This window comes from Panthera pardus, unplaced genomic scaffold, assembly GCF_024362965.1.
Source record: "Panthera pardus isolate Hobbes unplaced genomic scaffold, ASM2436296v1 HiC_scaffold_17, whole genome shotgun sequence".
NCBI classification, from domain to species: domain Eukaryota; kingdom Metazoa; phylum Chordata; class Mammalia; order Carnivora; family Felidae; genus Panthera; species Panthera pardus.
The window spans coordinates 52,110,006-52,137,865 of record NW_026526732.1 but is presented as its reverse complement, the minus strand read 5'-3'; the positions used below and the strand labels follow the sequence as shown (position 1 = coordinate 52,137,865).

General features: G+C 44.8%; 1 protein-coding gene across 3 annotated transcripts; it reads right to left on the bottom strand.

Annotated features, from left to right (window-relative positions):
* Nucleotides 1-811: 811 nt before the first annotated feature.
* DDO (D-aspartate oxidase) lies at nucleotides 812-27,776 on the bottom strand. 3 transcript variants are annotated; one of them, XM_019443083.2, is made up of 5 exons: nucleotides 27,594-27,776; nucleotides 21,545-21,720; nucleotides 18,068-18,176; nucleotides 13,498-13,674; nucleotides 812-1,855 (listed from the first exon to the last, which is right to left on the bottom strand). In XM_019443083.2, the coding sequence occupies exons 1-5, from the start codon at nucleotides 27,623-27,625 to the stop codon at nucleotides 1,285-1,287; spliced, it is 1,065 nt and encodes a 354-aa protein (XP_019298628.2). In that variant the 5' UTR covers nucleotides 27,626-27,776; the 3' UTR covers nucleotides 812-1,284. The 3 variants fall into 3 exon arrangements, with proteins under 3 accessions (XP_019298628.2, XP_019298626.2, XP_019298629.2); XM_019443081.2 differs by lacking the exon at nucleotides 27,594-27,776 and adding an exon at nucleotides 23,546-23,658; XM_019443084.2 differs by lacking the exon at nucleotides 27,594-27,776 and adding an exon at nucleotides 23,285-23,400.
* Between the last annotated feature and the right edge of the window lie 84 nt (nucleotides 27,777-27,860).

Below are 27,860 nucleotides of genomic sequence, written 5' to 3'. Positions count from 1 at the left end.
CATCCCCTTGTCTCTCTCTTTATCTCTCTGTCTCTCCCTCTTTCTTTTTACCAGCAGAATGTTCTCCTAGAGAAAATCATATGCAAAAGCTCAATGAACAAAACAATCAAATGGAGCTCTGCTGGGGACTTTCTCTTCCCCACCTTCTCATTGCCAACCCCATATCTCCCCCACCCCCACCCCTGGGATGTCCAAACGAGAATTATTATCACTAAGCACAAGCCATCTCCTGCCAAAATTAAAATTAAAGTTCCATACAATTCTCCAAAGCTTCCTTACCTCAGTGAGGAGCTCCTCCTTTACCATTCACTAAAGCCAAAACCCTCCTGACCGTCCACAATACACGTGAACAGATTAGAGCCTCTGAGCAGGCCGGAGTCAAGAAATCAGGCTAGATTGATTTATATCAGCAATTCCCAAATTCATCTGATCATGACACATGGCCCCTCCTCCCCAGTAGTTGTTTTTTTTTTTTTTTTTTTAACAACCTGCGGAAAACTCTGGATATATTTCATTCAGAACGATTGTTCCATCCTAATCAGCTAATTAGCTCTCTGGCTGCACCTGCTATTCAATCTTCAAAAACGCTTAGGCAAAGTCAACCACACAACAAGCTAGCGCTCCATCATTTGTGGTAATGGAGAGTACGACCCTTAGGTGACTGACCCCAGGCAGCCGTTGGGTTGATGGCATGTCCATAGGTAACTTGATCCCTGTCTTCTAAGCATCATGACCAGCTGAGGGGTGGAAGAGGCTGCCTCGGGTACTGGCAGGAATCATGCTTTGTCTGCCATTAAATGGAATAAGCCTGTGCCACATGATCACTGTATGTTTTATTTAGAGGGATTATAATGCTCACTTGAGCGCAACCTACAAACATCATGGGCGGCTTTGCAACAGTGAGTTAGGTGTTTTCCGTACATTGTCTCTTCCTGGGGATTTATTAGCCCCCAAAATTTCAACATCCCTACAGCTTCCAGCATCCATGAAAATTAGCACAGATCTTTGAACACCAGGTCTGAGAGAAATCTTATTCTGTAACAAGTGTTTTTAACAAAAATAGAACTTTATGCTCTATGTCATTAGCACTAGACTTGAGTCTAGTTCTACAGATGAGTACCAGTCTCAGGCTACTGATTCATATTGCATCATTTCTAATTTTGAAAACAAAGATAGACCTCATTAACTTTTCATGCAGTGGAAAAGTTATTGGAATCCATTCTGGTGCTTAAATTGTGTTTCGATCCATAGTGTCTGGGGCCATTTGCCGTCATGTCATGTCACCTACAGGTTTGACTTGGGAGTGGGGGTCCTGGGGGCTTGGACACACTCACTCACCAGCCTGGCTGCCTCCAGAGCAGTGCCCCAGTGCACGGAGATGCCCCCGCTCCCGTGGCCGTAGTGGTGGACCACGGGCAGCCTCCGGCCGTCCTGGGCGAGGAACTCTGTCTGCAGCCGCACACCTGCAGGCCTGAAGGGCCTTAAGCCTACCTTCTCCCTTATGTCGCAGGCTCCCTGGAGGGAGGGCTCAAGAGCACAACACCGGGAAAAAATACCTCTGCTAATTTCTGCATCTGGGGACAGATTCCAGTCTCCTTGTTGCCTAGTTCCACCCAGGATTACATTGGATGTGCCGGGATAAATATATGTCAGCCCACTCCCATCTCGGATAAAATGCTTCACCCAGGGAGCCCGAACGTTGAGCACTTGGCCCCGCATGGGGAACATCTCCGAGTCTTGTGCAAGCTGTCTGCTTCCAAGGCCTGAGCAGTTGACCACGACGTCGAAGGATGGATGAAGCTCCCACAGGTCTCCTATTCGTCGGGTGAGTATCAGGACCCCACTGCCTTTTAACCTTGGAAGAAAGAGAGGGACCATCAGGGAAGCCTTAGCAGCTTCCTGTGCTGCCCCTCACAGGAAATGATGCACAAGATCATGAGCACATCCAGGGCCCAAACAGGCCAAATTCCAGCCATCAACTACCTCGCATCCCAATCTGGGGATTCCTAAACTCCAACCTAAATAAAAACCTGTTTCAGAAATTCAAAACAAAAGAAATGTCTTGTCCTTTTTATGTTTTATAAAGTTCCTATGTCATACTAGATGCTAAATAAATGCTAATTTAATCAGTCGTTTAAATCCCCGAGCATATCTTTTTTGTGTCATATTTAGTGCCTAAATCTGTAGCCTTAGACATTTTGTGTCATATTGTTAACTCTTGCATGTTCCTTTGTAACTCTGGTCTCCCTAACTAGCTGTTTGGGACAGCAGTCACTTTTTTATGTCTACCACTGGGATGATAGCATGAGAGGAACGCAAAATATTTGCAGCTCATGGATTTACAGTTGTGGTTAATAATGTTATTTTGGACCAAGTATATTGATAATAAAAATAAATGGCTTATCTAGGCCCTGTAAATCTTTTTTTTAATTGTGGTAAAATACACATAACATAAAACTCACTCCATTGACCATTTTTAGGTATATAGTTCAATGGCATTAGTTTTAATATATTCACCTATGAATTTTGTGGTGACACTAACATATTGCCGTGTGTTTACATTCTTTAAAACAGTGAATATGAAGAAAAGTCTTTTTTTTTATGTTTATTTTTGAGGGAGAGAGAGAGAGAGAGACAGGGAGCACAAGCAGGGGAGGGGCAGAGAGAAAGGGAGACACTCAATCTGAAGCAGGCTCCAGACTAAGAGCTGTCAGCACAGAGCCCGATATGGGGCTTGAACCCACGAACTATGAGATCATGACCTGAGCTGAAGTTGGTGTTCAAGCAGCTGAGCCACCCCAAGAAAAGTCCCTTAAAAAGAGTTTAGGAGGGCTCTATCCTTTACCAATCATAAGACCTTGGTCAAGTTCTTTAACTTCTGTGGACTTTTAATCTTCCATCTGTAATTTGGAGACAATACTGACTTCATAGGGTCCTTGTGAAAATGAAACGAGATAGCATTTGGAAAATGCCTGCTGCAGCCCATAACGCACTGTGGTTCCTCAGTAATCTTTTCTAATGGGGGGAAGGCTGTAGTTGCTATGCTCCTATAAAATGCAAGAGCCAGTAGCTCACATAGGGGTATGCCTATTTTCCACACCCATCTATCACTGGCATCCAATGGCTTAACAGCTTGTAAGAATGACATTTGGACCTCGAAAAAATGTTTTACATTGTTATTATTTGAACACTATCTTGGCTTTGCTTTTAACAGATTGGAGATTCCCTGTGTTGAAAGTTGAACATGATGTTCTGTGTTCCAACTCTTCTAGTTAGAACTCAGAATTATTCTCCTAATTCACAGAAATAAAGGAATTTTACCAGCCTTGGGGCATGACTGAACTGAACTTGTTTCTTCAACTATCACCTAGGGATAAGAATGCTGAGACCACGGGTTTTTATAAAAATTCTGTAAGAATTCAACACATTCAGGGGTGCCTGGGTGGCTCGGTCGGTTGAGCATTCAACTCTTGATTTTGGCTCAGATCATGATCTCATGATTTGTGAATTCAAGCCCGACATTGGGCTCCATGTTGGCAGTGTGGAGCCTGCTTGAGAATCTCTCTCTTTCCCTCTCTCTGCCCCTCCCCTGCTCATTCTCTCTTTCTCTCTCAATAAATAAAACTTAAAAAAAAAAAAAAAAGAATTCAACACATGCAGATATCTTTCTTTTCCTTTTCAAGGGGCCCCTGCTGGTCGCTACTGATGAAAGTCCACTTTCTACTTCTGAAATGATCATAGCAGCCGGGCTGTGGGAAGGCCCTGGAAGGCTTGCTGTGCTGCATACCTCACAGGTCTGCACCCCAGGAGGGAACTTATGGAATGTGCCAGAACCTGGCATCCTTGTACTGCTGCAATACAACCATGTGGCGATGCCCAGTCATTATTGTGTACCCCATGGGCAATGTATCAGGGGGCACCGGGGTGTAGGAGGAAACCTTACATGGAAGCTGGATGTTAAACCAAGCACTTCTACAACCATATGAGGTAGTTATTCTGGAGGTTTTGGATGACATGGTCGGGGATATCAACTTGATGATGTTCCCCGTAGGGCTTCCTGAAACTGAACAAGACCTCATTCTAGATTGGGAGAATGCCTTGTCCCAACCTCCCATGAGGAAATGGGGGATGGGGGACTCAAGAAGTTGTGCTCACTAAATAGCCCCAGACCAATGTCTTCTGGTCATCACGCTAAAACCCAAGAGTGCCCATTTTCACCAAGCCTAAAAGTCAGCTTGTCCAACAAACCTGGGGGATGGTTGTCTTTGGAGCCCTTCCTTAACTCTCTGGGTGTGTCAGCAAGAGGGAATTTGAGTAGGTGTGGCCCTGAGAGGGATGGGGGTTCCACTAAGTGCTTCTTCACACACACACACACACACACACACACACACTCCACATCCCAGGAGCAAAGGGGAGTCCTCTCACCCTCTCCCTTCTCTTGGGACTAGAGGCATTCCTACACCCCACCTCCCATTGCCTGCCGCAGCCTAAGCCATATAAGAGAGAAATCCTGGGCAGCACGAAATAGGGAAGTGGGGGTTCAGTGTGGAGACCCACTGGGGGAAATGGGGTACACAAGGGCTCTAGAATGAGGGATGGGGCTGGTTTGACAGCAGGATTGGGCAGCAGGGCTGCAGGGAGTGGGAGGGCAGGGCAGGATGTGGGGTGCAGCCCAACAGGGACAGAACGAGGGGTGCAGCAGAGCCAAGATACTGCCCTGGAACCCATGCATACCTGGAATTCACCCGCTGACACACCCTAAATTTGGGGGGAAATCCTAATGAGTAGAAACTGGGGAAAACACTCTTTTTGTCATTTAAAATTTCTAAGCGCTTGCCAAAGGTAGACATTTTAACACTCCTTTGGTAACATTTTAATAGCTTGTACCTTTATTCTGGGAATGTTATCCAAATAGGTCTGTGGATTACACAAATACAAAGTAAAAACCCTCTTCTAAGGGTCCAAGATGACTTTGGGGTGAGAGGGTCCACAATTTCTGCATGAAAGCCAGGCTACTTCTCTGCAAACCAGACTGCTTTTGGAAAATTGGTCCCCACCAAGGAGAGAGGAGGGAAGAGGGGATGACTCAGTGTCTGTTCCCCAGCTGGTTCCTCAGACTGGCTGGAACATCCTCACCAAGGCACAAGAGCCTGAGCCTGAGGACCAGAGCCTGGGGGCGCTGATTTTGAGGAGAACTGGTGAGGGTTGAGCCTGAGCAGGACTGCCATGCAGTGGAACCCCAGGGTCAGAGCTGGAAAGAAGATAATTCTCCCCATGGCTGCTATAGTTCAAAGTTCATTAGAATGAGGAAAAGAGCATTGAGTTTTTGCATCACTGATGTGAGGATGCCTTGGAGTGGAGAGAAAGAGTGAAGAGCTAGGAAGACATTGCTAAAGATGTGGAGAGATGCAGGGAGGCTGGGAGAGGATGGTGGCCAAGAACATGGTGGGGGGCTGGCTTTGAGAAGCACTTGGTTATGTATTATGTATGAATTATTAGATGCAGTCAATTAAAAAAAATTAATCCTTGGGGCACCTGGGTGGTTCAGTCAGTTGAGCATCTGACTCTTGACTTCAGCTCAGGTCATGATCCCAGGGGCATGGGATGGAGCCCCATGTCAGGCTCCTCGCTGAGCATAGAACCTGCTTAGAATTCTCTCTCTCTCTCTCTCTCTCTCTCTCTCTCTCTCTCTGTCTCTCCCTCTGCCCCTCTCCCCTGCTCACACGTTCTCTCTCAAATATAAAAATAAATAATAATAATAATAATAATAATAATAATAATAATAAAAGTAATCCTTGCTTCAAGACTGAATCATGACACCTTAATGACAATGATCAGAAAATTAACTATGTTCAATCTATTCGAAAATAAGATAAAAAGGAAACCTAATTTAAAATCTCATTTGGCCCCAATGTTTATAGCAGCACTTTCAACAATAGCCAAATCATGGAAAGAGCCCAGATGGCCATCAACTGATGAATGAATAAAGAAGATGGGGTTTATATATACAATGGAATACTACTTGGCAATAAGAAAGAATAAAATCCTGCCATTTGCAGCAACATAGATGGAACTGGAGAGTATTATGCTAAGTGAAATAAGTCAGTCAGAGAAAGACAGATATCATGTTTTCACTCATACGTGGAACTTGAAAAACTTAACAGAAGACATTGGGGGAAAGAGAAGGGAAAAATAGTTTCAAACAGAGAGGGAGGCAAGCCCTCTTGGCAAGCCCATAAGAGACTCTTAAATACAGACAACAAATTGAGGGTTGATGGGGTGGGCGGTGAGGGGAGGGAAAAATGAGTGATGGGCATTGAGGAGGGCACTTGTTGGGATGAGCACCGTGTGTTGTATGTAAGCGATAATCATGGGAATCTACTCCCAAAACCAAGAGCACACCGTATACACTGTATGTTAGCTAACTTGACGATAAATTATATTTTTTAAAAAAGAAAAGAAAATCTCATTTGGCAAATAGAACTATGCACACAGATTCATAGAAAAAGTCTACTCTTCTTCATAGTGATACTTGATGTAGCTATACCTAAAATAGCTTACAAGAGTTAGATTTTAAATGTACATATATATGCTTACATATATATGCATATTTTGCATGTGATAGGAATGTAAACAATTTGTACTCAGAAGGTCAATGGTGATGTTTTCAAAATATATCCACAAATTCTTTGAACCCTTCAAGGCTGAAGCCTAATGCCCCTCTCTTTGAATGTGGGCTGAACCTAGTCACTTGCTTCTCATGAATATTTATATCCATAATATATATATTTGCAACATATGATCTTGGATTTTCTTTTGCTGCAATGTATATTATTGGGACAATTGGCAAAATCCAAATAAGGTCTGTAGATTTCAGAAATGTACCCATGTTGAAGGAAAAATAAAATAAGATAAAAACAGAGAGGGAGGCAAACCATAAGAGACTCTTAACTATAGAGAACAAACTGAGGGTTGCTCAGTAGGGGGATGGGCTAAATGGGTAATGGGTATTAAGAAGGGTACTTGTGATGAGTGATAGGTGTTATATATAAGTAATGAATCACTAAATTCTATTCCTGAAACAAATAAAGGGAAAAGAGAAGAAATGAGAAGAAAAGAGAAGAAATGAGAAGAAAAGAAAAGAAACATACCTGTGTTAAGATAATGCCCTCATTCTGATGAGTTGACTTTAGTGATATAAGAGACTGACCATGAGTTTAAGAAATACATATTCAGTATTTGGGGTAAAGGGGCATCACATCTGCAGCTTACTCTCAAATGGTTCAGGGAAAAAGTATATATTTAGAGGAAAAAGGATAAAGCAGATATGTTAAGTATAAGATTTGGGGAATCTGAGTGAGGAATACATGGCATTTCTTGTATTTTTATATATAGTCTGATTTTGACCTAACAACATGATCTCCCCTGATGACCACATTCCTCACTCATTTCCTTGCAATGCCTATTCCAATAAAACCAAGTGCATTCTATTCCCTACTTCTCGGAATAGCTATCCTCACTTTGACCACTCCACAAACTTGTATTGATGGCTCTAAGTTCCGTTCAGGGGTAGAGCAGCCTCTGGTCCCTTTGGGGAAGGGGGTGTGGAGGAGGCTCAGTGTTTCTGTGGGCAGGGTGGTCCTGGAGGGGAGCAGCTGTGTACCCTGAGTCAGACCAGCAGGTGAGGTTTTGGGGAACAAGTTCACCTGTGTAGCCACCTTGGGGCAGCTACTGAAGGCCCAGTGGAGGCTCCTAAGGCTAGCGCACAGACTCCATCTATTTCTGGCTAACCTTATTGCCATCATCGGAAGAAATAAATACCAGCATTTTGCACCTTCCTGACTGGTACCCTCCCACTTTATCCTTGCATACCTGGGCAGAAAATGGGGTGCTCACATTCGACCTGTGTCCAGGACCATCACTTGCCCCCGGCTCCTCTGGTTAGAGCTGGCAGATGCCAGGAGGGGGGGGCAGAAACAACTAGAGGCCTGGCAAAGGATGGCCATGCTCCAGCAGCAAGGTGTGTGTTAGTCCTGGGGACGAGGGGGCTGCTGTGCACAGCAAGGCACCTTTGCAAGTTGGGCATTTATAAGACAGGGTTATCTGTCATGTTCCTGATGTACAATCCATATTTCTGTCCAACTGCAGGGAGAGCCACATGAGTTTCTTTCAGAGGCACTGCTGTGAATCAGGCCAAGTGGGAGAACAAAGCTAAGGAGATGGGAGACAGGGAAAGTAACAGCGAGGCCTTATTAGACCAGTGGGAAGGAAGTACAGAGAGAGAAGTTCAGTGTGGTGAGTGCTGTGGTCAGTGTGGGCCTTATCAAGACCAAAGGATAAAGCATGGCCTCCTGAGAAAGAAATGCACCCGAGTTACAGGGCCCCTGGCACTGAAATGAGGCACCCAGCTTTCTGGATGTTGTCAAAGACGGGATGAGCCTGGTCTTGCTGGGATGATTTATTTAGGTAGAATGTCTGGCGAAGAGCAGTCTCAGTTGAATTATTGCCTCTATGATTCATTTCCTGGAAGGGGCAAGTAAAAAGCAGCAGAATATGACTCCACTGGCTGAGGATATAAAACATGATCTGCATGGCTGATTAAACCTCTGAGGGGTTTTTATTCTTTTGTTTGTTCTGGATATTATTGGGCATCATTTCTTTTTTTGAGAGTGAGATGATCCCTTCTGTTCTTTGAAAAAAAGCTGAAGATTTGATTTGTGGTTAAAAACATTTTTTTTCCCTTTCCTGGAAATTTATATGATTTCAGAAGGATCGAGCTTAGGTTGGAGACATTTTTGTGTGGCTTACTGAGTGAAATGCCTGTTTTTGAGTCAGAACACTGTAGGCTGAACACTCACATTGTGCAGAAGGGGCGTAGGAGGCAATACAACAGACCCCGGGGGTGAGGAACAAGCAGGGATTGTGTGGCTCCCCAGCTGGCTTCACCCTGATGGAGAAGAGCAGGTGACAGCCCACAGAATGAACCCTGGGGGTCCCACCCCCTCACCACAATGCCGCCCTGCCTCCCACCTGGCTTGAAATCCTTGCCTGAAAGCCTTGCTTTAGACGTAGAGGAGTCCCTGCCCCACAAAGCCTCACTCAGGAGAACAAGGGACATGTGGCTCTCTTCTTCCCCCATGTTGGCCCTCTGGCCAGATGCCAGGCCCTGAGAGAATAGAAGACCGCTAATTTCCACAGAGAGGAGACCCTGTGTGCTATTTGCGCAGGCCCTGCTTTGGGGGCCAGGAGGAAGAGGAAGGTTCAGGGGCACAGAAGCTGGGACGGGAGGGTTGGTGGGACAAAGGCGTGTATACACTGTCTGTCTGAGGCAATCACGTCCCAGCCCACTGTCATGGTGGATGTGTATATCCAAGAAATGGACTGAAAAAGACCTCCCCAGGACAAGAGCAGCCCCTCAGGCCTCTTCTCCCTGACTGTCACCTAAAAACAGACAGGAAGCAACGTGCTCCAAGACATGAACCCCAGCTGACTGGTCATCAGGCCAATGGCATTGCTGTCAGGAGGTGGCTCCCACTGGCACAAAGTACCACTGACTCGGGGTTATTTTAAGTAGAGTAAAACGCTGACACCAGGCTTCCGACTGAGAAGGTAGCAGGATTTTTCCCAGGTCTTCATCCCACAGTTAGAGATTAGGCCTGAAAATAACGTTATTATGGAAACGGGGGCCTGTTTTCCAGGTGATAACTTTAGAAGCAGGCAGAACAAATCGTTCAGATAATATTTGTTTTCCTGTGAAAGTGGTTGAGGGTGGCCTGCAGAGCTAACACATTTATTCTCAGCCAGAGTGGGAGGGCGGCTGGGATGGTGGCCATGCTGGGGATTGGCCCTCACAGTCTTCCTGGGGATGCCCCTCCCCCACCCAGGGGGAAGCTTCCCACTGCTCAGGGCAGCCCCAGGCAAACTGCAAGACTTACGAAGACCCCTCAGAGAAGGAACATGTACACTGGGGGTGATGCTGGCTTCCCTGCCTCTGCCCCCTCCCACAGTAATACCACCTACTCAGGTGCCCTGGGCCCTCAGGCTCCCTCTCTGCCCCATCATAACTCCCCATCTTCCAAGAACCTTCTCTACTACTCATGAAAGCAATGTATGCTCTCTTCCAGGAAGAATTTCTGTTTTGGATTTCTGTCTAGACTTTATAGCCAATGCTTCTTTGAAAAAACAGGAGAAACTACGTGCACACACACACGTACATGTAAACATATGCATACGATTAGTGTAAGCTCAAGACTATTTCTAGGACTTAAACATGATCCTGGCTAACCTGAGCTGTACATTCCTTCCACTGGGCCACTTAGAGGACCCCACTCTGGCCCTTCTCCGGCTGTGCATGAGAAATGAGTATGTGGGGCCACAGGGAGCACCCGGCCAGAGTCCTCCTCCTTCACTTCCAGCCCATGACCTGGGAACCCATCCCTCTGCCCCTCCCCTGCTCACTCTCTCTCTCTCTCTCTCTCTCTCTCTCAAAAAAAATTATGTTAAGAAAAAAAATTTTTTTTTTTAATTTTTTTTTTATACGTTTATTTTTCAGACAGAGAGAGACAGAGCATGAACGGGGGAGGGGCAGACAGAGAGGGAGACACAGAAGCAGAAGCAGGCTCCAGGCTCTGAGCCATCAGCCCAGAGCCCGACGCGGGGTTCGAACTCACGGTCTGTGAGATCATGACCTGAGCTGAAGTCAGACGCTTAACCGACCGGGCCACCCAGGCGCCCCAAGAAAAAATTTTTAAAGAAATTATCACTTGGCAAACATTATAGTAATGATTGAGGCAAGAATCATGAATGTATGCTAAAACTAGTAGGAGCAGAATATTTACACAGCCTCAAGGTGTATCTTGACAAAGCATTTAGTAATTACAAAGGAAAAAAGTTGTAACTTCACATTAGAGATAACTGGCAGGCTGGGTGATCAAAGTTAACATCACTGGAAGGGGACAAACCAACACCACGTGTCTCCTACTACGATGCACTAAGGATTCAACGTTCCTTCTATGGGGTTCCACCAAAATGTGTAACCTCAATTTCATCATGAGGAAACGTCAGACAAACCCCAACTGAGAGACATTCTCCAGAGCAATTGGTCTGTGCTCTTCAAAGCTGTAAAGGTCATAAGAGACAAAGACAGACTACAGACTGGAGACATGACAACCAATGTAATGTGTGACTACAAATTGGATCATGGACCAAATATATCTATATAAAGGACCTAATTGGGTCCTTTTTGGGCAACATATGAATAAGATCCATAGACTACAGTATCAGTATAAATATCTAGATTTTTATCATACCTCTCTATTTATGTAAAAGAGCATCCTTGTTCCTAGAAAATACACATGGTAATATTTAGAAATCATGGGGCATCATGTCTGCAATTTACTCTTAAATCGTTCTGGGGGGGCAGAATACACACACACACACACACACACACACACACACATATATGTATATACATATATATGAGACAGAGAGAGAGAAAATGATAAAGAAAATGTTAGGCATCTGCATAAAGCATTATAAGAGCTCATTCATCCACTTTCCTTGTCTCTATGTCCATCATCATGCCTGATCCCCAGCCATTTCCACACAGGGAAGCCAAGGGGAAGCCCTTGATAGTCTCTGTGGTGCGGAACACTCTGCAGGATCCTCCCTTCCCTGATTCTGTCTGATCTTCCAAAGACCACAGGGATCCATCCAGGTTTTCTATAGACCTTCCTGAACATGGAGAAAAAAGTCCAAGATGAGGGAGCCAAACAATAGACTTGGGAGTAATAATGAAAGTTTAGCCTCAAATTATAAAACTCTGTAATGACACCTTTTTATACCCAACATTTTGTACATGTTCTTCCATTTTTTATTGTAATCAAACAGAATTATGTACCATAATGAGAGTAAAGCGCTGCCCCTTATGGCAGCCTAATAATTCCCCTTATCTGAATTTAATTAAGATAAAGTATATGACACCTTCATCTTAAATCACTAGCATTAACACTTCCAATTTCCTATTTCCAGTCGTTTTTATACTATAAGGACAAAAGTGAAAACTACACGGTATTGCCACTGAGGGAAAGACCGTGTTGCTGCTGAAACTTGAATGTTGACTGATGGGCAACTTCATCCCGTGATAGCTCAAAATGCTTGAGTATCGGCTGATGTCTAGGTTCGAGGTTGGCATGCAACTGTGCTTTAGGGCCCAGTGAACAAAGCATAAGAGTGTGGGTTTTATGAAAAACTGAAACTTACAAAAGGAGAATGTCCCATATAAATTGCTAATAGATAAAAATGAGAAGAGCACTCATAAGGCTACAAAAATGTATCATGGTGCTCCTGACATGTGCCTAATAGATGCAGCCTGCCTCCTCTGTGATCCCAATCCACCCTCAAAATCGGTACAACCCCATATCATGTGTGTTACTGTGATTGTTAATTAACGTATATAAACAAACACATGCATACACACACATACGCATACATACACCCCATGACCGCCATTAGACTGTGAATTCCTTAAGAAAAGTGATCATATTTTTATCCTTCTTTTTTGACCAGCTTCTAACACAGTGCCAAGTTCAGACGTAGGTGTTCAACACAGAATTGTGGGATTAATGAATTGTCTGAATCAATTACCTTACAGCCCACATCTGGGACCAATTATCATGGCCACTGCTTGCCTCAAGTCACTCTTCCAATGTTTACACAATAGTTCACATTGCCCCTATTTACCTACCAAATACATACATTTGGGGATTGAAAGGGCCAATGTTTTACAACCCTCAATATGCTTACAATTTCCAGACTAAATTAAAGAGAGATTTATTGATACATCTCAAATAAAGATGCTCTTGATGCATTTCCTAACTAACTGGAATCAGAAAGTCCTGAAAACCAAGCCAAAATACAAGTTCAAGGTATTTTGGACTGGACTTGGTGAGGAAGCAATTACCTGATTTAGATAAGCTAAGACCTCTCAGGTTTAGAGATCTTATTTATAACAAAGAAAATAACGAAGCCATTTTCTTAATCACCATTGAGAAAAAAAATTCAAAAAACAATTTATAATAAGCTTAAGATTCTCCATCCAAAGAACTGGAGCAAATCATATAATTTTATAGCTGGAAGCATACTCCCCAAACTTCTCCAGTTTACAAATGAGGAAACTAAGACACCGTTTCAATAAAGTGGGTTTTACTGGTGGGCAGGGAACCAAATCATGCATGACAAAGAAGAATCACGCATCAAGCACTAGAAGAAGAAGATGGGTGTGTTACTACCAGCGTGGTATGACTTACTCCTTCGGACACAGCACTGTCTTCAGATTGTTTGACAAAACCCTAGTCGTTGTGAGCAACAAGACACAATGCAAAAGAGCTCTGAGGAACCACAGGGAATTTTCCATCTATATTTTGTGAGTAGCTATGCAATTATTTATGGCTATGCTATGAAGGATAAAGGAAGCAGCAAAGAGCCATTTCAACTGACCTCTTCTCCAACCATGGGAGGTAGGCAGGGCTTTCACATTTCAGAGTCGTGAAGGCGTGACCAAACACATGCTGGGGGAATTTCTTCAGTTCAGCCTTGGTCATCTTTCGAAACCCCAGAACCACATCAGCCCAGAATGGCACTTCTTCAGCAGGAATGCTCTGAAATATCTGCCAACTCAAATACATAAGTGGGAAAATTTCCTGAAATTTTGTGAAATAACACATTTCCGGTGAACCCTGCAAGACATTCTCTAAAGCATTTTTAAAACACACTTCCTATACCCATAAAAAGAAAAAGATCGGGGCGCCTGGGTGGCTCAGTCGGTTAAGCGTCCGACTTCGGCTCAGGTCATGATCTCGTGGTCCGTGAGTTCGAGCCCCGCATCAGGCTCTGTGCTGACTGCTCAGAGCCTGGAGCCTGTTTCGGATTCTGTGTCTCCTTCTCTCTCTGACCCTCCCCCATTCATGCTCTGTCTCTCTCTGTCTCAAAAATAAATAAACGTTAAAGAAAAGAAAAAGATCTCTTCTTCCATTCCCTTGGGTTCAGATAATTCAGCAGCTAAATTTAAAATATTCAAGGGGGGGTCTGGGTGGCTCAGCATCCGACTCTTGCTTTCAGCTCAGGTCATGATCTCACTGGTTGTGAGTTTGAGCCCCACGTCGGGCTCTACACTGACAGCACAGAGCCTGCTTGGGATTCTCTCTCTGCCCTTCCCACATTCATGCACTCCCTCTCTCTCTCAAAAATAATAAGTGAACACTTTAAAATATTCATGATTGGTGGGGCACCTGGGTGGCTCAGTCAGTTGAGTGTCCGACTTTGGCTCAGGTCACGATCTCGAAGTCTGTGAGTTCGAGCCCCACATCGGGCTCTGTACTGACAGCTCAGAGCCTGGAGCCTGCTTTGGATTCTGTGTCTCCCTCACTCTCTGCCCCTCCCCCGCTCATGCTCTGTCTCTCTCTCTGCCAAAAATAAATAAACATTAAAAAAATATAAAAAATAAATAAAATAGTCACGATTGGGGAGAATAAGACACTTAAAAAGTTGTGTTTTAAAAATTTAATTTAATTCTTTTTTTTCCTAAAAATCTGTTGCTCAGATTTTCTTTATTTACTTATGACTATGCATTTTTGATGAAGGTTTTTTGTGTTTCGTATAACATTTCACATAAATTGTAAGCATCCATCAAAAGTTTAAAGGTTGGCCTCAATTCTGAACAAAACATCTAAATTACAGTGAGCAGTGGTGGGTGTACAGGAGGCAGGAGTGTGAATTACGAGTTAAGTTGTGAATTATGAGTTAAGTGTGAATTTTCGGTTAAGATGTGGGTCATCACCTCACACTGTTGGTAAGAAAAACTGGGTTGTCAGGAGGAACCCCATTACTGTTAGGCCACCAGCATGGCTGGAATGGGTGAGGCTGGAATGATATTGGTTGTTAACAAGCCCGAATAGTGCTGCCGATAGCTGCTGGGCATATGTTTGGATTTGTAAGTATTGGGTTGTTTTCATCAATAGGAGTAAGTGTTATAAATCATGGCTGCTCTAAAAGAGCAAGGAAAATCACCTGAATGCTGTATGTGGTTGTTAATGATGTGGTCATTAACACACCAGAATTCATGTACCTCTAAGTAATTTATTCAAAGCAGTCCCCGGCGAAAGTATAAATGTTTGCTGTGGGGCTCCATGAGAGCCTTCTCACTGTCTCATTCCGTGCACTCTCCCTGGGCTAGATTTCCCCTTCCATATCTTCACCATCACCGATAGACCAAACAGGGGGCCCCACCTCCAGCCCTCCTCTCTCTCTCCTGAGCTCCCGAACCAGAACCAGACCTACAGTGACTTTCTCTCTCCCCACAAGCCCACATGCCATCAACCACCAAGTCTCAAGCCCTATCAGCTTTCCTCTCAGGCTTCTCTCAAGTCCGTCTCCTCTCTGTCCCCACTGCCAACACCTAATCTATTGCACCACCATCTCTCTCTCCACATACCTGTTCTCCCCACTGTAGGCATATTTTTGACATGTAAACATGATCAGTTACTTCAATGTGTAAAATCCCTCAATGGCTTCCCATCAATCTGGATGACCTCCAGTATCTCCAACACACCACAGTCGCCCTCGACTCACGTCTATGCCTATGCTGCTCTCTCTACCTGGAATGGTTTGCCTCCTGTGTCCCCGGCCCTGTCTCTGTCCCCTTCACCTCTATAATGTCACCACGTTAACCTACACTCATCCGGATGGTCTCTGCTGAAATGTCACTTTGCTCCAGGTTGCTTCTCATAACTCCTCCGAGCAAGTTTATTCTCCAAATATATTCTTCCATAGTACCCTGTACGCTTCCCTTGGTAACTCGTGTCTTTTGCAGCTAGTTACGTTTAGGACATTCCTTACAGACCATAAGCTGTATGAGAACAGGTCCGTGTCTTCTTTTCTTAAAAATTCACTCAACATACATTTATTAAGCATTTACCATATGCCAAACAGTATGTGCTAAATTGCTCGTCACTATATCACCAATATCTAAGAGAGTACCTGATACAGGTGAATGCTGAATAAATTGTTTTGAAGAAATGTATAGACGAACAGATGAATAAGGCTATACACTTATGCCAAAGAGGTGCAGGCCCTTGTCTTCATTTGACTGATTCAAATTGTCTTTTTGGAAGCAAATGGGAGAAAAATCATTCATGTGAGTGCAATAAATAACTCTCTTTTAGGCTAGCTTAAAGTATATTCTTTTTAATATCCTTAATGGTGGCAAAATCTTAGTCTTGAAAGGACATTTGAATTTTAGACACATCTGTTTTCAAAAATTACTTAGAGACAACGTTTGTGAGTTAATTGGTTTTGAGCAAAAATGAAGTGTGGCCATAAATCAATAAGGACAATTTTTCTCTGTGACTCATCGGCTGGATCTGGGGACAGTTATAGTATCAATTCATCCTCAGAAGATGGAGAAGTAAAAGTTGCTACTTTGGGTATAGACTGGGGGAAATTAGTGATGTCAACACCATTAATGACGGTGAGGGAGGGCAAGAAGAGGAAAAGGATAGAAACCTGCCTGCTGCAGGTGTGTTTCCTACCAGAAATGTAAGCAGACAGCCTGATCACAAAGGAGGAGAGAGGACAGGTTTTTTTATACAGTACAAAGGATGCAGTGATTGTGAGAACTTAGTAAAAAGCAAACATCCCTCTGCTCTTCAGAAAGGTATAGGGCATTACTGTGTTAGCACGTGGGGTAACACAGATGACATACGTGTTATGTCATAAACTAAAAGTGATAGAAGGGTTAGTAATCTTTTTTTAAGAAGATAAAGAAAGAGGGGCACCTGGGTTGTTAAGCGTCCAACTCTTGATTTTGGCTCAGGTCATGATTTCATGGTTCGTGAGATCAAGCCCTGCATTGGGCTCTGCACTGACAGCACAGAACCTGCTTGAGGTTCTCTCTCTCCCTCTCTCTCTCTGCCACTCCCCCGTTTATGCTCTTTCTCTCTCAAAAATAAATATTTTTTAAAAGAAGATAAAGAAAGATATTGTCATATTCTAAGTGCTGGTTTGTGCCAGAAATGTCAAATAGGATTTTTTTTAAATTTTTTTTTAACGTTTATTTATTTTTGAGACAGAGAGAGACAGAGCGTGAACAGGGGAGGGGCAGAGAGAGAGGGAGACACAGAATCTGAAACAGGCTCCAGGCTCTGAGCTGTCAGCACAGAGCCTGACGCGGGGCTCAAACTCACAGACCGTGAGATCATGACCTGAGCCGAAGTCGGACGCTTAACCGACTGAGCCACCCAGGCGCCCCTCAAATAGGATTTTTTAACTCTTTCATTTAATTATGCATGTCCCCTGAAATCACATATTAAGAATCAAATAGAAGTGCCTTAACCATTTCAGAAATATAGTTCCTAAATGGCACCTCAAAGGTCACTTTAGTGACCTACAACATTTACTTTTTGGGGATGTCTCATTCTTCAATATCACACCTGTTGGCTTGCCATCAGCCACATCATCCCCATGCTCAGTGTTTGCCTGCTGCATTTTTTTTTAGCCGTATTTGCAAATCACTGCAAAATCTTTGAGGAAACTCACACTAGTATTGGTGATGAGACCCTGTAATCGTTGTTTAAAAGTCGAATGCTATATATACTGATATGTAATATACAATTACTATACTAATAACTTGTCTTTCTTGAGTTCTTTGGAGTAAAGCTGAAAATGTTTTTCAAAATCCTCCTGCATTGAATTCAGCACTCTGCTCACAGCAGTACCCAACAATATTTTATGTTGAATTTTTTTTAAACGTTTATTTATTTTTGAGACAGAGCATGAACGGGGGAGGATCAGAGAGAGAGGGAGACACAGAATCTGAAACAGGCTCCAGGCTCTGAGCGGTCAGCACAGAGCCTGACGCGGGGCTCGAACTCATGGACCGTGAGATCACGACCTGAGCCGAAGTCGGCTGCTTAACCGACTGAGCCACCCAGGCGCCCCAATTTTATGTTGAATTTTAAAGTCTGTTAAGATCATTCTGAATTCTAAAATAACTTCAGATATCCTCTCTTACCCAGATACCAGATGAACACCAGCATCTTCAGCTTCTGCAGAATTGGCGATTGCAAACAGGTGATCAAAGGTCTCTTGAAACCACTGCTTCAGCGTGGGAATGGGTGTGTCTGTAATCAGGGCGGGGGGGGGGGGGGGAGGGGAACAAAGCAGAACAGAAAGGAAGTGATGATGATAACTATGCTTCAGACAATCTCCTTCCTAGAAGCCGGGAGAAAATAAAGAGGCAGAGAGGAACATTTAGATAAGGTACCACATTATAGTGGAGAATCTATCAGCAACCTGAGTTTTGAATGCTGACACATGCTGTTGACTTCTGTTCAGGTAAAGATTAATCATCAGAGGGTAAAATGGCCGATCAGGACAAAATCTGACATATGAGCCATCTGGAAGGTAGTCTTTGGCATTAGATATTTTCCAGACCTTGACAGGTTCATAACCAATCTGAGCAGAAGTGAATTCATGGCCGAGGTATCCAGCTGGCCACACAGTTGAGATGATAGGAGAAAGAACCCAGAACTTCTCTCATGGGTCCTGAAAACATGGTGGGTGATAAGGGAAGATCTGTGGGGCCCAGGTCAACCAGAACAGAGAATAACTGAACATCAAGAGAAAGCCCAGATTGCTCACCCTCTGATACAAGGAGACAAGGTCTGCATTGTGGAGCCGAGCTCCTCAGGAAGGACTCCCTGCAGTCCCATCCAAGGCTGCCATTGTGTCCATCCCCTTCCACTCTGTGGAATCATGCAATAGCATAGAGTAGCATTCCCCGGGTCACTAGAACATGCAGGGACCACACGAGGCACACCTTTCTGGCAGAGTCCTGTGGATCAGTGCTCCTGTCACCCAGGCATCCCTGCCAGAGCACAAGAGGCTGGACCCACATCCAGCTTCTGGAAGGGTGCAGACTTATCGGAGAGGAAATAAGGGTCAGGGTTGAAAGAAGGGTCATGGTTCAAGCCCCAAAATAATAGTGTCCAGTGTAGGCACAGAAAACAAGCATAATCTGGACAGGCAGACAAATCCAAATGGGGTGAAGAATTTGGCCATCCAATCCCTATGGAAGGGTCGTGAGGGAGAATCCAGGGTCAAGCGAGGGACTGGGGAATGAAAATCCCAAGGGGCTGCTATGGGGGGAGCCAGAGAGGAGGTGAAGGAACTGAGGCAGAGAGGACACTGGGTAAGCTCTGCTTGGAGAGATGTCCCTAGAATTCACAGTAGAGATGAAAAGGCCCCTGGAGACATCCTGCTCCCCCAGACCAAGTCCCCAAGTCAATGAGGGCATTTCAATAGCAGGGTTTGTAACAATTCACTTGTTAAAGTGCCTATAAATATTTCTTTAATAGTGGGTCTGTGCTGTCATCTTTAAACACGTGCCCATGTGAACTCAACACTGTATTCCAAAATTGAAGACTGGGCCACTGGTTTAGAAATAAGGAAGAAATAATAAGCTGCAAAATGAGCTAAATTAGACCTCACATTGGATTATACCCCAACAATCTAAGCCAGTGTATGGGGCTGTATTGAAACGCATCCCCTTGTTGCCATTTCAGACTTTAGAAACAAAATATTGGCTGCGGCTCACATGCTGTAGGAGTCATCCCAAAAGAATGGACAGTTCCAGTTCAGCAGTGGATAGAGCCAGAAGCCTGGTGATCTACTCTATGTTCAAGTGCTGGTAAAAGAAAGCTGTAGCTGGAGTAGTGGTAAAAATAGCAATTGCTGATACAGCACTTACTATGTCCCAGGCACTGTGCTAAATGCTTTACATGTATAAATATATTTAATCGTCGCAGCAACCCTATCGGATAGGTATCGGATAGGTCCCCATACGGTACTGATATTTATGAGCACAGAAGATATCACTGTTATCACTGAGGCTGGTCTGAAACAAGCCCAAAGAGAAGACTAAAGTCCTTATCTGGAAGCACCAGAGAGTAACACTCTCTGATCCAGGGGCCCCAACCACCTAGCCAAAGGGTGAGCTCGGGCCTCAATGGCCTGGAGGAACTCTTAGACGAGCCTCCTTCTTTGAAGATGATTCCATGACTATCATGCAGCCTTCTGACCACTCACCCAGGCCTGATGCAAGCAAAGGGGTTCCTGGACAATGGACATAAGAACTCTGGTCACAAGAAAGGTGCCCAGGAAGTGTGAACTAGCATTCTGCAAACACGCCACGTTCCTGTGCTTAATCCTGTGCATGTGTAACTTTGATGAAAAGAAAACAAAAGCTAAAATTAAAGGGGAATAAAAGCATGGGAATGAGGAAGTGGAGACAGTGAGTATAAACCTCATTGGCTACAAAGTGATTTGGGTTTTTATTTAATGCTGTTTCCCTCCTCTATTCTATTCTATTCTATTCCATTTCACGAGAAGAATACAGCTGGAAAGGATGTGTGACCATGTTTTAAAAACTCAATGCAGGGGCACGTGGGTGGCTCAGTAGGTTGAGCATCCCACTTTGCCTCACGTCATGATCTCGTGCTTCGTGAGTTCAAGCCTCGCATCCAGCTCACAGAGCCCGCTGCAGATCCTCTGTCCCCGTCTCTGCCCCTCCCGCTTGTGCTCTCTCTCTCTCTCCCCGTCCCAAAATTAAATAAACATTAAAAAAAACAATCAATGCATCTTTAGGCCCAAATACCTACTGACTGATTGTTTGTCTACCAGCTGAGAAGTGTGGATAATTTTAGTCCCGTTACAAGTAATTTCTGACCTTGTGGTCATTACTGGTATCAGTGGAAAGACTTAGAGTTACCAGTTGTGGTAGTCATGAGAGCGGTTCACCAAATCCTTCTAACTGTCTGCCTTCTGGGAGCCTTATAGGATTGCACTTCTTGGCCACCTTCTGAGGGGTGGGAGCATGTGACTCGTGCTGGCCAATGACCGGCCATCAGAAGTAATGAAAGTTGCATCCTGGCCAGAGCCAGCTGAGGTGAGACCTCCCCAGAGCTGCTTTCCCCTCAGGCACAGGTACTGATGACATCCAAGACAGTGGCTGCCCCATCACGTATGATGAGCAGAGCCCTTGCCGATGCTCAGTTGACATGCGGTCCCAGCAAGAATCGAACCTTTGCTTTTTAGGCTGCTAGGATTTGGAGGTTGTGTTTGCCTTACAGCATAATTGAGCATTTCCTAACAGATGAACCAGTACGATGTTAAAAGTGAACACTAAGGGGACACCTGGGTGGCTCAGTCGGTTAAGCGTCTGGCTCAGGTCCTGATCTCACGGTTTGTGAGTTCGAGCCCCACGTCGGGCTCTGTGCTGACAGCTTGGAGCCTGCTTTGGATCCTGTGTCTCTGGCTCTCTCTGCCCTTCCCCCATTAGTGCTCTGTCTCTCTCAAAAATAAATAAACATTTAAAAAGATTTTTTTTTCTAAAAAGTGAACATTAAGTTACATGCATATCCAACTGTCTCTGTCAACAGAATTCTGACTGAGGAATCATATCTGACAGAGGAGCTAAAATCCCTCTTACTTGGATAAACATGAGGTATAAGCATTCCAGCTGCCACGTCACTTGTGGTATCAGGACTGAACTTGTCCGAAATGACAGTAATGGAGCATCGGGGCACCAGTTTGGAAACGCACATGGCAGTAGAGAGCCCCACCACGCCTGCCCCCACAACCGCAATCCGTACCGGGTCCATGGACCTGTGAGGAGAAAAAGTGTGAGCTATAAACCTTGTTTAAGGGTCATTGCATCCGGTACAAAGTCCGGCCCTGAGGATTCTCTTCCTAGGTCCGCAGCCTCTCAAAATAACACCTTTCCTGTCAGCATTTCTCATGGGACCAAGAGAACTCCCCATAAGCTCTGTTTCTGCTAAATGTTGGGGTATGGGCAACAAGGTCTCGATGGAGTGTTAGACATTAGCCCCAAACCAGCCTGGAGTTGCCTTTAAAGCACACGACAGGTAAATAGGTTTGGTTTAGGGGGAAATTGCTACTCATTCCAGCCCCTTCCTAAACCACTTTTCCTTTGGGCACAGTCTAGGAAGGCAGACAAGAACAGAAGAGATGCCGTCTCCACTCCCAGAAGCTTCCTGAGGAACAGCCGCTGAGAAACCTGACCCATGGGCAAATTCAGAACTCAGCTCTTACCGTTTACAAACTGGATTTTAGTTATAACAACAAGACAAAAAGTGTGAATGACTGAACCCCACGTCCCCTCTCCTGCCCCCCACTCTAACTGGAAACCAACCCTTCTCTCCCCTTCCTTGACTCTGTCACTGTTTTCCCCACTCCATGCCCCCACCCCATGCCCCTCCCCTCCACTCCTGTGCCTGAAGCCGCACCCTCTGAAAGCAGACTTCCCAAATAAGGAAACTGGATTCCTTCGCAGACTCAGGTGCTGATTCTGTAAACTGGGGGGCAACCCAGGGGCTCCTAGCCTCAATTCCCTCATCTGTAAAGCAGGCCATGTGAATTCTTTATTAACTCGTTTGGGTTGGAAATAAGAAGGACCCACTCAGGTTGTCTCACAAAGGTGGCTCCTTCTGAGGGTTGGTATGGAAATGCAGGAGGCAGATATCCAGAAGCCTGAGACTGGCACCCAGCGTGGGAACTAGGGGGTTGGTGAGGGCCCAACACCCTCTCTCCTCCTCACCGCTGAGCAGTGGGAGCCCACCGAGCCTTGCTCTGCTGTCAGCTTTCCCGACCCCTGTTGCTTTCCTGCTTGTCTTTCCATTTCTGTTCCCACTCTCCAAGGCTCTCTGTAGGTCTCAAGTCTCCAGAGAGAAAAAAGAATGCAATTATTCCAGTTGGTCATTATCATCCTTACCAAAGTTCTAGCACCAGATCAGCTCATTGGGCTAAGCCAGCCTGTAAACGCGCTCTTGGCACAGTTGTCCTTTCCCATCCAATCAGCAATAGACGGGGCATCTTGGCACAGGGCAACCAATAGGCTGTGGTTCAGATCATGGCCACCTGCCCATAAAATTCACCCTTCCCCTGGAGCGGGTGGGGCATTTCTGCTGTGAGCAGGGCAAACATGGCCGGGCTCAGCTTCCAGCTCTGAAGGTCTCTGGCTCTAGGATAATTTAAAGTCATTCCAATGAGGTTTAATGTGTGTTATTTTTATTTCTCAAGCAATCTATGCATTTATTTGGCCATTAATTTGCTTGCTCCCCAGTGGGCTGGCTAACTGAGAAGGCAAGGAGGGGGGCAAGCTGGAAGAGCATAGTCCCACACATGTCCCCTGGAGGTAGGAGGCACTCACCTGTCCCTTGCTGGCTTTCCTACTTCACAGGCTCCCCTGCCTACCAACTTTCTCAAAATAGCTGTAATAAATTGAGAGGGGAAAGTAATCTGTGGCTGAGAATAACCAGCTCCCAGGGAGGAGAAAAGTGAGCCAGCAAGGTGGGTACATCCTAGCCCAATGACCTATGAATCACTGTCACCTGATCCCATTAAGACAGTCCCAAACTCCCAGAGTACGCACAGAATGACCCCTGAGCTGCAAGCACAAGGATTCAAGTACCTGAGTCTGGAAAAGCAGTCTTGGAACCCACAGAAGGCTCTGGCACCAACACTTGTTTTCCCAGTGAGTGGTTGGTCTAGTGCCTTGAGAGACAGAGGGAAAGTAAAACTGCTTCCCATTGGGGAATTTATTAAGGACATTCTCTGTAAACTCACTTTCCATTGGCCCATACCCCCGTGTCTCTGGAACTTATTTCCCTGGAAAAAGGAGGGATTAACTTCGTTTTGTAAGCTTCGTGGAGCGTGGAGCCGTGTGGAGCTGTGGCTCTGCCGAGCCCCTGGGAGCCGGTACACCCTCAGCAGCTCTTCTCTTCCTAGTTTACAAACCCTCTGTCTTTCCAACAGTCTGGGATTTCTCCAGCTGATTTACAGGCACAGTAAATAACAGTTGAATTCCTCCAATTTCCAACAAGTTCTGGCCAGAAGCAACACTGGTTTCCTCATTTGGCTCTTCTGGGTCAGCAGGCGGGGGCAGGAATGGGGGTTGGGTGAGGGCAGAATAATGTTGTTGATCACTAAGAAGATGACCTGATTGCAGTTGGGAAAATTATTCAGGAGACAATTGAGGATAAAAACCAAATGATTCTTTAACCCGCATATTCAAATATTTGCTGATTGTCCACCGTGTGGTCAACAAGTTGTCGATGGGGAAGCAGTCTGATGAATCAAAATAATAAATAATATTGTAACTAATATGGAGTTAGCATTAACCATGTGCTACATGCATGTATGACACCATAGAACACAACCACCCTCTGAAGTGGTGAGGTACTATTATTATCCCCATTCTTTAGATAGGTAAATTGAGTCTCCAAGAGAATAAGGAAGAGTCCAAGGTCTCCTAAGCAGCAACGCCCAGTCTGAGTGTCAGACTCCAAGGCTCAAGGTCTTAACCAAAGCACACACTATGGCATCAAGAGACCTGTCTGTTTTACCTTGAGTAAGTCACTTAACTTCTGAGTTTTCAGTTTCCCCTTTTGAAAATAGGGGGTGAACTAATTTCTCTTACAAGTTGTGGTGAGCATCTGCTGAGTTGAAATATGCAAAACTGTCTGTGAGGTGGTATATATATTTTATTGAGCACCTACTATAAAATCATCCAACATTTATGGAGCACCTGCCCTGTCCAAAGCATGCTGCCGGGACTATCAGAGATTTAAGGATTTCTGGAATGATGTTTTCTCCCTCAAGAAAGGAAAGAAGGCAAAATAGACAGTGCTCTAATATGTAGCACCAAGTGTAGGTGCTGTGGGGGTTCAGAGAGAAGGCAGCACGGTGGACCCACGTAGCCAGCCCAGGAGAGAGGATGGGAAATGAGGAAGGTTCCAAAGAATCAGTGGGATGTGGATGGACAAGGAGGAGGAGGGAGAGACATATTGGGAGGGAGGAGAGTGTGAGCAAAGCCACAGAGGCAGGAAGCTTCAAGAATGCTGAAGAAACAAGGTGTGGCTCCATGGGGAGGTTTGGGTGAGAGCAGAGTGTGGAATCTGGCCAGGATGAAGGACAGCGTTTGAAAAGTAATGGGAACCATGGAAGACACCTGAGAGGGCTCCTTCTTCCCACCTGGGTCAGGACTCTACTTTCCTATGAAAGCAAGAAGAGGAAACATTCAGAAATGAAACCAAGAACGCAAGCTACGTGCGTCAACAGGTCTTTTAGCTTAGGTAGTTTTGCTTTACAGACTTGTAGCAATGTGACTCAAAAAAGGGGTCATTTGGAAAACTGATTTAGGCGTCACTGAGGGTGGGAGTTGAAAAGGGGCAGTGGGGACCATCTAGGGGGGTCTTGTGTTATCATTTTACAGGCAAGTGGCTGAGGGCCAAAAAGTTGAAGTGATCCCCCTGAGAATGCAGGTGAGCTCAGCATCACATTCCTCCTCAACAATTTTTCAGAGACATTTTACTGTGGGCTCTGGAGGTCCACAGAGCCGCCCTTACTGCAGCGTGTTGGAGGCCTCCCTGGCCACCCAGCCCCTCCTGCTCTGCTTCCATGGGTGTCAATGGCTTATGATGTGCTGGCCTTGCTGGTATGTTAGTCTGCCAGTAAATGGAGAGCTTCAAACCAACAGAACTTGAATCTTTTTGAAGGCTGTTAAGGAAGCGAGGCTTGTGGGGGCCAGGGATTCAGTCATATAGGCCACGGGTTGGGGCAGGGAAATGGGGGAGGAGTGAGTTCAGGGTGACGTAACTCTCTGATACACGGGCTAGCCCTGACTTGAGATACAGAAGTAGGGCAAACTCTGTAATGGAACCCTTTCTTCTTTGTAAAATAATCTGACTTTCAAGACTTACTTATTGGAACATCCATGAAAATCTCCTGATGGACATTAGAAAGACATTAAAGAACCCAAGTAGGTGAGCCTAGGGAGAGACAGGGAATAAATGAGAAAAATGAATTTACTTAGGGAACTAGCAGTTGTCAGTAAATACTGGTGCAATGTGGACTTTAGAGGTAAAGTGAGCAGCTGTTACGGACTTCTGGCAAATTCAGATAATTCATCTCTGTTGGGGAAAGTTACCAATGGGCTTTGGCTTTCCTGGTCAGTTTAAACGATCTTAAATAAGAAAAGATTCCTCTTCACCATCTGCAAGAATTTATTAAGTACGCCCTTGGATGTGTCATATTATAGAATGAACCCTTTGTGTTCAGCATGTTGTCAGTAAATATTTGACAGGTGTGAGAGAAGAGAACAGAACTGATCAAGCCCCTCATTCAGGGTATACATTCAGGGTATACATTCAGAGTATATTTTCAAGTTCAATATGGACTTCCCTAACAACACAACGGTTGGGAAGAGGGACAGATTTTGTGGGGTCTGAAGTTTATACAGTTTTCAAAGCCCCCTTTAAGAAAACTATACAGAATCATAACAGAAAAAGTGCCTGTGGTCACTTTGATGTCATGTGACAGAGGCGAAATGTAACAGAAGGGAAATAGAGTGGTAAGAGCCAGCGTTCTTAACTGATTGCAGTGACTATATCTTCCTTTTGCAAAATTTACAAGAGTTTACAAAAACTTATGACCAACGAGCCCATTATTAAGGCCTCTCACAAGAGCCTGGGCAAGGGTAGGACTCGAACCCGAAGTTCATGCTTTGTTGGCTTGCCTCACGGGAGGTCTTCCCTGCAGCTATCACGGGCCAAGACTAATCACCAGAACAATGTGAATAGCAGGGTCCTCAAGAGAGAAACAACGTATGTTGGAGGGCACAACCAACTCAGGACAGTGACAGCATGCTGTAGTATTGACAGAATGGGCCCCACATGCCCACTGGCCAAGACCAAGACTGGACAGGTCACCTGCCACACTCTCCTTGACCGAGTGTTGGAATGGTACACGGAGCAGGGAGAAATAATGTTGTACAGCATCAGAGCTGTGCAGGGTGATTGATGCAGATATAGTGTTTCATCATCAGGTTGATGCATAGACCTCAGTTAAACAGAACTGATAACGAGGTCATCTGCCTGAAGTTCACCTACTTGTGTACGGGTTGTTCTCTGAGCTTTCCGGCGCCATGGTAAAGTACTCCTTGAAATACTTACAGGGAGAGACACATCTGATGTGCTATGACAAGGGTCCAACTGTTAAAGATCTATATCACTATTTTGCAAGGATAAAATCAGAAGACTGTGCATGTTAAGAAATGCTGGAGGAACAAAGCATGTTTGGCTTCCTGTATGACTAATATTTTTAATTGTCATGATGAAAAGCTCAATTTTTCTCCCAATAAAGTTTTCATCTCCTACTGATTTAAAACCACTTTTTATCAAGGTTGTTGGCTATAACAACACACAAAAACCAACCACCTTCCTTAATGCCAGCAAGAAGCAATAGAAAATATATTAGAAACTCAGCACTTCCAGTAATAAATGTATATCCCCGGGACTAAGTATAACAAGCTATGTGCATGATTTGTGGAGAAAATTATACTTCGTTGAAAGACATTAAAATAGCCCAGCTAAATGAAGACATTACCCATGATAATGGATAGAAGAGTCAATACCAGAAACAACGGAAATTTTCTAAATGAATCTAAAAATTCAACTCACGTTGAAACCATGCCAGGCAGTTTCAGTTGCATCAGTGGGAGTGTGGGCTCCTTTGTTTCTTGTCAGGAACAGAAATGTGATTTCTGGATGAGCAGTGGAAGCAGAGAGTATAGGCATGGGGACTCCTAGCCCAGTGAGGGCAGTGGCTTCCTGGTCCCTGGGTAACTTCTTCCATTTTGTTCCATCAGTCCTTCCCACACTTTGGTAACTTATTCCCTGTATTAAATTCTATGCCTGAAATAGCTCAGAGGGTTTCTGTTTTGGACA